The following is a 12,429-nucleotide window of genomic DNA, read 5'->3' on the forward strand; positions in this document are numbered from 1 at the left end:
TTTTCTTTCTATTTATTGAACCATATGCTAAATTTTGCACATAAATGAGAGAAGCTGTTAATGGGGAAGGTTCAAAAGGTAATCTTCTTAAATTACTAATAATAACGTAACTAGATAGTTTGTTTTTTAACTCTTTTCTATATTCTTAGTAGAACCCCAGTAATGCTAGATGGTCAGTTAAAAATAATTTAGGAATTAAGTTTTCATTAAATTATCCATTCCTTTAAAGTTTCATACAATTGACAGCAAAGTCTGGTCATGATACAAATGATAAATAAGATTATTTTAGAAATGCTTCTTTGAGTAAATTTTGATGTATCTTGAGTATGATACAATTATCATAATTACATCCATATCAAGTAGAAGCGAGTAGATTTTTATAATTAGCTGGATTTGCTGCCATTGTCCCCGTGTCCTTTAACAATCATTTTTCTTTTTTACATTCTTTGTTTGATTTTTTCATAGGATAATGAAATTTAAATTTGATTATAATGGGACTATTTGGCCATTAAATTATTAACTGAACCAAATTGTTATAAAACTACGGTAATATTAATACTACAAAATTATTAGACGTAAATAGCTTTAAAAATTTTCAATCCTTTAATACAAGAGAATTTGCTAAGAATAAGTCAGAAGTGAGTTTCTCTTAGATAGTTTAAACACTTCCAAATTCCTTTAAAATTCCAAAGAATCCAAAAATTCATTGTTTTATTTTTGTTTTTAACTATTAACAAAAGACTAAATTGACTTGTTTGCAAAGAAACAGAGTTGCATTCTGTTTAATTTGAATTAGAAATTTAATCATTATCTTAAATAGATTTTTAAACATACATGTTATTTTATGCTATTGCAATTTTTATTTCAATTAATAGTAAATAAAAAATGTGTAATCAAATTTGTGTTAACACGAGAAATGCGCATGTGAAATTGTCTTAATTCAATACAAAAATAATCAGGAAATGTTATGAAAACTATTTTAAACAAGTCTGTGGAAAAATAAAAAGCGATATAAAAAACTAGTCACAAGTTATTTTTTTGATTTTTTCAACATGTTATTTCAAGGAATGACAACAAACTGTTTCATAACAGAAATGTTCACAACTAGAAACTTTAAAATAACTTAAAAATTATTCAAACATTTTTTGCTCAATTTTTACAAGATCAATATTTTGCATTTCTTCTCACTATTTATTTATATCCCCATGAGGGTAGAGTTAGACACAAGGCAGTTTTTAACAGGGAAAATCCAGCTACCTTAAAAAGGCACTCTGGATTAGGACAAAAATTAAAATTGCTTCATTCTAGAAAGATTTCTTCATCATTGACTAAGGATAGAACAGATAACGTGTCATACAGAACAGATATTACACTTTGATCCTAGTCAAAAGGCCAAGGAAAAAAGTGTCAATATTTTAGAGATGAAAAAGTACAAAAGCCTGCTTTTATAAAAAAAAAAAAAAAGAATTACTTTGAGAAAAAAACATTTTTTTTTTTTGTTTTTGTTGACTAAATAAGCCATGAAAATTGATGACTAAATTAAGCCATGAAAATTGTCTGTCTTTCAATAATAATTGTTTCAATAATGGATAAAACCTGGAAAAATGTAACCTTTATATGCGGACATGATACCATGGGCTAAACTGGATATCCAATAAAATAGATAAGGAGAAAAGGCAAAATAGATCGTCTTCAATTCTATTTCACTTATTTCGAAATATAATTGAAAATTATGTTTATATTTTCTAACATCTGAATTGTTGTATTTTGAAATTTACATTGATAAATATTTGTGAACATTATCTTTTAACTATTCTAATATTTTAAACAATTACAAAAACAATCATCAAATACTAGTACATTCTAAAAGTATGAAAATATTAATATTAGTATTTATCAATAACTGAAAATGGTAAATGAAATTCAAAGATTTAATTTTTCTCTCATTGTTGTGGAAAATAAAAATGGGATTTGGGACAACAATATTTTTTTTAATTCATGACTTGCTAAAAATTTAAATAAAATAAGAATTATTGTAATGTGGTAAAACAGAAATATGAAGAAAAGATTTTCTAGCAAAATAATATGCAAAACAATAATTAGAAAAATATTAAAAATAACAATTGCAAATAGAATATTAAGTCAAACAGTACATATACATTACACATATGCATACAAATCAAAAAAACAATTTTGAACTATAATGCAAAATTAAACAATATAAAAATCAACATTAGTAAAAATAAAATTAATATTTTGAATAGTTTTCTATTATAGTGAGTTTCAATTAAGTTAGTATTAAGTTTAGGAATTTTACCTCTTTGCAAAATACCATTAGTAAGTAAAATGAAAAATATTGGATGCTAAAAAATGGCCACTTCACATGATGTAATTTAAACTCATTAAAAAAGATTAATAATAGTTTTATATAAAGTGCTCAATTTCTCATAACGATTTAAGTATTAGAATATTTGGTGTGACATCACTAGATTCATGTATACAGAAAAAAGTGATTATTTTTCATATTTGTAATATAATATCAATACAGTGATGACTACATTTTCCTGTAGCAAAACGTAGGAATCTATATTGAATTTGGAAAAAAATATATATTAATTCAAATATAACTTATCAGTAAATTATAATTATGTATAACATGTTAAAATTTTGTGAGTAAAGGTTAATTTTTATCTAAAAATCCCATGTACTTTTATATAAATTAATTAAATTAATTTTTTAAGTACTTTATGAAGCAGCATGCAATTTGAGCTAATGCTGTCACTCATAATTCACAAGTCATTATTATATAAAAAATATTGACAAACCAAAGTTCCAAAAACATGCAAACGAAAGAACTCATAGGCACAAAAACATTTCAAACAAATGCATCAATTTACTTTTACATATTATGTTTAATCTGTACATATACATAAACAAAATTTAATTAAATATTTACTTGTAACATAATTGTATTATTTAAACTATATAAATTATTTATGTTAAAGTCATATACTGCATATCGTGTTTGTATGTGTAAATTGGTTGGCATAAAAGGCATCAAGTATTGAAAATAAAAAGAGCCTATGAATCCATTCCTTTTAAAATAAAAAAAATGGCACAAACATATAATGAAACTCCACCATAAATATTAATATAGATATATATATACATATATAAATATATATAATAATAAAATATGCTTAACTTTAACACTTTAATGTACCTTCACAGATTCGCCAATCATCAAAAGTGCCTCAGACTGGCATAAATTGACAAATAAGTTTGGAAAAACAAACAGTGCTTATACATGTGATCGCTTATTCTTGCAAGTGTTTCTATTTATATACTATTGCAAGTATTTTTGTTAATTTATTTTTGTTAATATTATTTACTGTTGCTTTGTACATAGCAGTAACTTTAAGAGGTTGTTTATTAATGAGCAATTATTTTCTTAATTATTTTTTTATAAGCTATGCAATAAATTAGATTGTATGTATAAATGTTTTCAGTTAATCTGGGCTCAAATGTATTATAAAAACCATTTCCTCTTCCAGTTTTATTTTTTGATTGATACCAGTGGAGGGACATCTAATGATCAGTGCAACTGCAGCAAAACATTAAAAGTATATTTTATTATCATTTATTATTGAGACACGTCTGTCTTATAAGATGTTCAACACTTTATTTTTGAAAAATCTGTTCACTTAATTTGGTTCTCTCCCAATTTGGAAGTTTATTGATTTGTTTTATTTATATATATACATATACACACACACACACACACACACACATACATACATAGACTCATTCTCTCTTTCTCTCACTTGTTGCAACTGCATGCAGTGAAGCCAACATTAATCAAGTGAAAAAATATAGTGTAAATAAATAAACTAGAGCAAATAAGTGGTCAGGAATGTACACTACCTTTCCATAATTCAAGCCCGCCTGGGTCATAACATGCAGTGATAATAAAAAAAAAAAAAGGTTTTTGTTAGCAACCAGTTAAATAGAATAGAGAAAGAAGCATAACATAGCAGGCTGCCAGGTGGGTAGAAAAGAAAACTCCATCAGAAAATAATGAGCTCTAGAAACAAAAAAGAATATGCTAAGCTTTTTTTTTTTTTTTTTTCTATTTTCATTTTCAATATAATGAAACGCATAAAATGAGAGAGCAACGAGTGCAGGATTTAAAAATTCTGTGACAAATGAATCTAACAATCTGTGACATAGAAATCATTAACAGGATTCATAATCACTAAATAAAAAAGAAAAATTATGTTGAGAAAGAAGCTCAAAAATGTTACTGAAGTTAAAATCATTTTTTAATATTCTACAGAATGAAATTGTTGTGACAGCTAATTAAAATGAAATGTACTCAGTGATTTTATCCAATACTAGCAATGGTCAGAAATTATCAAAGAGATATTTATAGCTATTATATATTATGTTTCTGCTCAAGAAAAACAGATTTTTACTCCTAGACATTCTTAAATTTTAAAGATAATTTTTATTTACTTGTACCAATCGTCCACCCAACTAGTGCCTTGAAAGATATTTAGTATAGAAGAGACGGAATGTTTATTGCGCCAATGATCAACAGTATAAATAAATTTACATAGCAAAACTGACTAAAAACAAATATTTTAATTATGAAGCGAAGAATAGAGAATCTACTTTGCTAATAGACCATTTTCTTTTACAAATGGAAAATTGACAGAATTGGAGCAGTCATTAAAGACAAAAAAGGGGAGTTTTAATAACTTTGTCATACTTTATTTTTAGTAATGGCTACATATATTATAATCTTAAGTCAACAGTCTTATGAGAAGTAAATATCTAAAACCATAAACTGTAGTAGAATTAAAGTAAAATTTAAATGTATTACGTGATTTTGTTATTCAATAAAATATATTTAAGTAGATCAGTTTACTTCCATCTAAAACCTTTTTTATGTGACTAAAACTAATGATGAAACCATATTTCATGAAATAAGGCTTATAAGATGACAACTATTTAATAACTATTATAGTAAAATAAATTAATATACTTTATATATCATTTCTATTTAAGACCTATTGAAACATCTTTGTCAGACAATATTTGTCACACGTTCTGCCCTAAAATATCAATAACTTGTTTCAGATTAAGAAATAAATGGACTAAGAAAAACAAGAAGTATTTAATACTCACAACTGTTGGAATCATTCCAGGCACCAATGGTTGGAGACCAGCTGCAGCAGCCTGTGCTGCCTGCAACTGAAGGTTTTTAATTATTAAGTTGTTTCTACCATTTTGAAGTAATTGCTCACGTAGATGTTGTGGAGGATGCAAATACTTGCATGGAGGGTCTTTCCTTTGACATTTACCCTGTAGAGAGAGAAAAAATTATATATTATATAATTTATTTTTATAAGTATATTACCAAAATATATAAAAAAGTTAATGTTCATGAGATATTATTCTCTGTGCAAAATAGGAATTAAGTACACAAGCTTTTTGTTTGATGAAAGTTTAATAAAAATTACTAGTAAATATCACTGAAAAATATAAAACTAGCAAATGTTTTAATCAGAACATTCTAAAATTGTGGGTGTCGCTTACTTTTTCACTAAGAGAAATGGATAATCTCGTAAAAGGCAAGTGACATAAGTGGAAGGCGGCAAATGTCTTAATGAGAGAGAGAAAAGGGAAAAGAATAATAAATAAAAAACAAATTATCAAAAAAAAATGGATGATGCCACAAAATGAGCTTTATTTTTTCATAAGTTACCAAAAGCTTTAAAAAGTAAATGCTTTTTTCTAGAAATGTTAACAATCAATATTAATATTAAGAAAGTATATATTTCATAATATATAATAACTATTGGTCCAATATATGCTTGCAAGACCATTTATAGAGGTAATAGAATGATGTGTTATATTTAGTTTTATGTAGGTCGAATTTCGAATTAAATAGTTTGTGTGAATAAATAGGACATGACCATCTTGTGAGTAGATAAAGTGAAATTAAGTAAAGCAAATTCAATAGCATGAATAGAATTTACAGATTTGATGAATTGCTCTTATTTATTGAAAGTTCTTAGTGTACAATTCACAATTAATATGTTACAAAAAAAAAAACGAAACTCAAACCCAGTTTGCTGTTAAACATCAATTTAAGCCTAATTTTATCTCCTGACTTTTGACTGAATTATCTTATTGCATTTTTTTTTTCGTTTACATTTGGTAATATCTGTGTGGTATTTACCCTGATTGGGCTAAGTTAAAGGAATATCAAATTCACATGCAATCTCCAGAGAAGATGAAACACAGTAGTAGTTAGTATTCCTAAATGGTTATTCATCTGGTAGGGGGCTCACTATTATTTAATGTGGCAAAATCTAGCATAAGCAATGCCGGACGATACCAGATAACCTTGCTAGCCTAGGATAAATTGGAGAAGAAAGGAACTACCGGAATAAAGAAATGTAAATATTATTTTATTGATGATTGCTATGTTAATCTTTTTCTCCTGAGAAGTTGAAGATCTTTATTCCAGGTCTGATTGTTCAAACTGGTGAATGAATAACTGGCCAAATGGGTATCGGATGAGAAGGTATTGTCCCCTTATGTCTTGCAATCTGTCTTGTGAACAGTCCCTTAAATGTTATACACACGTTGACATAATCATTAGATGATCAATATACAAATATATATAGCTATGTATACACACACAGACCCAAATATATATGATTATGAGAGAAAACCGGTATGTTAGCAGGATTAAGGTGTATTCAACATTATTTTATTAACAATAACGGAAACTTATTTCCATTATTGTTAATAAAATAATGCTGAATAATTTTCACAGCATAGGACACATGTCTTGTGTAAATGTAAAGCCATGGAAACATGGAAATACAACATGCCTAAAACAGATTGCAACGCACTAAATTCATATTACAATAAAGGTAACTCATTAAAAATTTCATAGTTGAAAGAACAAACAAATTTAATCCTGTGATTCATTAATTTTCTTATTGTGAATGTACTATTTATTTGGTAAGAATAAGCACAAATTAAAAACAGTCTTCTACATGATAATTTTATTTGCTTTGTATGTCTCAAATATAATTGGAAGAAAAATATCAATATTTTTAGATATTTGTAAGCAGAAATATCTTCACCTTTAAATTATTGTTAGAAATATGTTATAAAAAATATCTTATAAAAAAGAATTGGGAAAATTATTTCATTGTATTGATTTATTTCTATTTTAGTAAAATTATGTGCCTGTATGTGAGTGTTTTTTACTTTTGTGTGACTTGCAGATTATCATTTATTTACTATTAATTAAGTATTTATTTAAATAAAAAAAAAAGAATAGCATAAAATAAAACAAATTTTCAAAAATCATATTTAGAAAATTTAATTATGAAATTATATCCTCAATAATGGATTTTGATTTCTTAGTAAACAACTGTCATTTTAATGTTATTTAATAGTTTTTAAAAACTGAATAACCATTGTGATCATTAAAAATTTTAATTTTGGAAGGATTTAGTTGACGAATAGAATATTATTTCTGAATTATCTTAGCAAATAGTTATAAGAAGTTTTTAAAGCTATTTACATTTAATAATTGTTAAATAGAGATTAAGAACATTAAAATTAATTATAGTTTTACAATCATGTGTTTCAATTAATATAATGACCAAATCATAACATTTGATTTTCAAAATGTTTCAATTAATATAATGACCAAATCATAACATTTGATTTTCAAAATGTTTCAATTAATATAATGGCCAAATCATAACATTTGATTTTCAAAATGTTTCAATTAATATAATGGCCAAATCATAACATTTGATTTTCAAAATGTTTCAATTAATATAATGACCAAATCATAACATTTGATTTTCAAAATGTTTCAATTAATATAATGACCAAATCATAACATTTGATTTTCAAAATGTTTCAATTAATATAATGGCCAAATCATAACATTTGATTTTCAAAATGTTTCAATTAATATAATGACCAAATCATAACATTTGATTTTCAAAATGTTTCAATTAATATAATGACAAAATCATAACATTTGATCTTCAAAATCCTATTAAAAAAAGAAAAATGAAAAAAAAAATGAAAGTAAAATGACTTTGGTACAATGGCGGCAAGTTCAACTAGTTATAAAAATCTAATTGTTTCTGTTCGATATGGAGGTAACTATGATAACTATATCATACTCAAGATATATCCAGATTTACTCAAATAAGCATTTCTAAAGTAATCATGTTTATCATTTGTATCATGGCTAGACTCTTGTGCTGAGAATTGTATCAAATTTTAAAGAGATAATTTAATTTTGCTAACGTTTTAGATTTTACAGTGAAGTTTTGTATTTTTTTTTAAATATTTGAAAACCCAAATAAAAACTTCACTCTTAATTTTTTTTTTTAATGTAATAATTGAAGCTAACTTTTCACAACTTATTTATAGAAAAAAAATGGCATTAGTATGCAAAAAAGACTCCTGGGCAATTCCGTGTAAGTAGTTAGTTTGTAAAAGATGGAAAAGGTAATTTTTCAATTAAACTTGCTCAGTCACAAATTTTTCGAAGTATACAATAAAATAAAGAATTTAAATTTAAAGTCAATGACTTCTATTTCGTATGCAAACTCATTTAGAAACAATTACATTTAAAATGCTTATAACGATTCTCTTCAAAACATTTTATGAGGCACTCATAAAACAATGTATTATTTGCTTTAATTTTGAGTTCATCATCTTAATTTTGAGTTCATCATTAGAGTTCATTTTTGTTTATTAGAGTATATATATATAAACATTTTTGTTTATAAATATTTGTTTAATTTTGAGTTCATCATTAGAGTTCATTTTTGTTTCATTTAGAGTTCATCATCTTAATTTTGAGTTCATCATTAGAGTTCATCATCTTAAAAGTAACCAAGAAAATTAACTCCATAAAAAATTAAAACATTGTGATAATTGTAATTTATGCACAATTCATAGAAATCTGAAAAGGCTTAAATCTTATACTTTTAATTAAATATAAAAATGTTTGTAAAATATCAAGATAAATAAAAAAATAAATAGCCAAATCTTCTTTCTTTTGGCTCCAAACAATTAGTTTAATAACAGAATTTCATGAAAAAATGAAATATTGTCAAATATTCTTAGATTGAAGTTACGCCCAAAATGAGTAAATTCTTTGAACCACACCCATTGTGATGAAACAGCACATTTGGTGAAGTACATTTTTACTGCTTTATTAAATGAAAGAAACTTTTGTACGTTCAAGTCAAAAGTAGTTTGTGCAACATTCTGACCAGCAGTGCCCTTACAAGTAAAACTAAAACAACAAAATTAATTCCTTAAGCGTTTACATTTGTGAAAATTAATGCTACTAGCCCTAAGTTTAGAATCTTTATTCCAATTTTGATCAAAATCCATTATCATTGTCTTGAAAAGAAATTAAAATTCAGGAAAGCCATGTTTAATTTACTGAATCGTGATCAAATTTAATGCAAATCTGAAATATTTGGATTTTCAAATAAGCGATTGTGCCTGTATTAAAAAAAATTAAATACTCAAAAGAAACTGAAGTTTGAAAAATATTAAATTTTTTAAACAAATCAAAGGTATCTGAATTTCCAAAACGGTTTCCACCCTCTTTTTGCCCCTTTGGATTAAACTAAATTAAACTAAACATTACTCCCCCTTAAGTCTAGCAGTTAATTTTAGGAGTATATCCTGTACATAACATAACTTAATATAAATAGAACTTTTTCATTCCTTTTTTAATATCATTTTTTCAATTGCATTAAAATTAATTTTGATGAAGGTTTCTTTAGTTAAATAAAATATCCATAAGTTATTGCATTTTAATTGAAGCTATGTACTTTATGGGAATTGTACACATTTCATTCAGTTTCTACCAGAAAATTAATCTAAATTTCAAAGATGTTGTCATTGTTACTTTCTTGATTGCAAAAGAATTTTGTTTTAATTTTCTAAAAGGATAAAAAAAGGTTGCATGCTCATCAAAAACAGAGGTTGGCAACAGTATGCTAATATGAAAATTTTCTTCAAGGGTTTGTGGGTTGAAACACACAAAGAGTTCTTGCCAGGTCAAATAAATATTAAAATTAAAATCAGTATTTTTTTTTTAATTAATTAGAGAGAGAGAGAGAGAGAGAGAGAGAGAGAGAGAGAGTATGTAAATTGTTGAATGGTGTGTAAATAAGCATTGTTGAATCTTAATTATAAAAAGGACAGAAAACAAAACAATGCAGTTTTTTTTTATTTACAATTTTTGGATGATATAATGTCTTCAGAAGTTGCATTATTTTTTAGTCACTTTTGGTTGAAAATTTATGTGATGTTATAACAGTGTTTGGCTAAATAGATTATTTATTAAAATTAATTTTTTTTTCTTACCATTTTTATTTATCTCTATGAATTTTTATAACCGAATGAAATATTAACATTTGAATACATTTTATTGATGTATCATTATTTTACATATTTCATATATTAACAAGAGGATATTTCTTAAAAGCCGACATTTTCATTAGGAACTTGAAGGTGGATTTATTAAAAATCAAGACAATTTGCAATTCTGTTTTAGAAAGAGATTCAAGAAAGAAAGAAATGATTCTTTTCAGTTGGATGGGGGGGGGGGGGCAAAAGTGTCACCATTTTGTAATGCCCGATAGACATTTGAGGATAGAGGTTAAAGAGATTAACAGTTAGACGATAAGGATTGGAAACAATCAGACAAATGGGTAGATTAGACCTGAAGACAACTATGTTGTCGTCTGGGAAGACGTTTTATGATATTTTGTTCCACAGACAAAATATTCTAGTAAAGAAACTTTGTTTTTAGAACAGAGAAAGAGAGAAAGGAATGTTCTCTGTTATAGTTGCAGCCAGTCTGTTTTTTTCTTTGAATGTTTTACAAGGATTGGAGCTCAGTAAACCACCTACCATGAACATAAAGATTTAGTAGAGGCTAGCAATATCTCTTCTGTATGGAAGAAGTTACAGAGAAGAGATCATTCCCCACTAGATTGCGAAGGCAGTTTTTGTCAAGAAAGAGTGCTCCAAATGAAACCTTCATAGTACTCAATATCAGGATGGATCTGGCTACAGGAGTGAGGTTCTTTCTGTAGCAATAGAATAACCAATCCAACTATGTTTATCCAGCAAGGGGGCTTCATTACAGAGACAGCCATTCATTTCAAGAAGGAAACAATGAGGATCCAAACGTTGATGTGAAAAGAGAAATGTCTAGTTTTGGAGGAGTTAAACATGACAAGCGACTCTTTCCTCCATTGTACCACATTCTCAAAGTCTGAAGAGAAAGAGACAGAAAGATCTTGGTCATCAGTGTTTTTTCAAGTGCTGTCATAGATATGTTTTTTGTTTGACATAAGGAATCAGTGTCATGACAAAGAAATAGAAAAATGTGTCACTTTAATAATAGTAGATATTAATTTTCAATCAGGTTTGAATTTTGGAGTAAACTACTATTATCAGTGTGAAGCCTCAAACCATTTATTTGAACATATCAAAGCATATTTTTGTTAGCAACCTTTTGTGTTGACATTAAGTTAGATTATAGTACTCAAGAATCAACATATCTTATTTTGAGGGGGAAGTAGTTTGCAGGGATGCTGGGACATATAAATGTAAGCCAAAGAATGTGTGCTAGACGTGTATGTACCCCACCTCAAAATAAAATAAATCCATACATGTTGACTGCTATAAAATTACAATGTATTATCATTTGATTCCAGTAAGATTTCTGCCATTCACAAAAGCATATTTTCTATTATTCCATTTTATTATGTTTTTTATCAATGGTATATACTTATTTAAAAACAAAAAAACTCAACATATTCTTTCTAGCAGTGCTGACTCTAGGTAATCTACACTTTTCAGGGTTCATTAATGTTTAACAAAATATACTAATAGTATAATTTAAGATGAAATGAAAATTCTTTTTGTATGAAATTTTAATATAGTTATGATTCTATAAAAAGAAATTTATATTTAAAAAGAAATCTTGTATGAACAAGTATGAACAAGTAGATGGTGCTTCGGATAAATTGACACTTTCTAGAAAGTAAAGGAAAAAGTGCTTTTTTTTTTTAATAATTCTCAAAATTCTAACTGCATCTCCATGAGAATCATTTGTTGAATAGAGCTCACTTGAAGAAGCCAACTTGTGGCTCCACCACTGCAGAACTTAAACCTGGAGCAATGTCCTTCAAGAAACACCTGAACACTAGCATAAACCTGACAATTAGCTGGTCTTTTTTGTTGCAGGTAGCAGTTAGTGCCTTTCGATATGATCTATACATAATAATCTATGGGTTTACAATCAGGCAAGTTAGAGAAGGGAGGACAGATGTTGAG

At 26.7% G+C, this 12,429-nt stretch overlaps 1 protein-coding gene across 29 annotated transcripts in view; it reads right to left on the bottom strand.

Annotated features, from left to right (window-relative positions):
- Positions 1-12,429, bottom strand: part of LOC145287978 (muscleblind-like protein 1) — a 200,651-nt gene that overhangs the window by 40,335 nt on the left and 147,887 nt on the right. For 15 of the 29 annotated variants that reach the window (XR_013869243.1, XR_013869248.1, XR_013869247.1 and 12 more), the window contains one exon: positions 5,191-5,367. Coding sequence is in view for 19 of the 29 variants with exons in the window: in XM_080135964.1 (XP_079992090.1) it covers positions 5,191-5,367 (177 nt within the window). In the remaining 10 variants the exon portion in view is untranslated. Of the gene's footprint in view, positions 1-3,924; positions 3,946-5,190; positions 5,368-12,429 lie in introns of all 29 variants that reach the window. The other 14 variants (XR_013869240.1, XR_013869246.1, XR_013869245.1 and 11 more) reach the window with 1 other exon arrangement.

This window comes from Euprymna scolopes, chromosome 11 (genome assembly GCF_053919585.1).
Source record: "Euprymna scolopes isolate OS-2025 chromosome 11, ASM5391958v1, whole genome shotgun sequence".
In the NCBI taxonomy this organism is placed as follows: Eukaryota; Metazoa; Mollusca; class Cephalopoda; order Sepiida; family Sepiolidae; genus Euprymna; species Euprymna scolopes.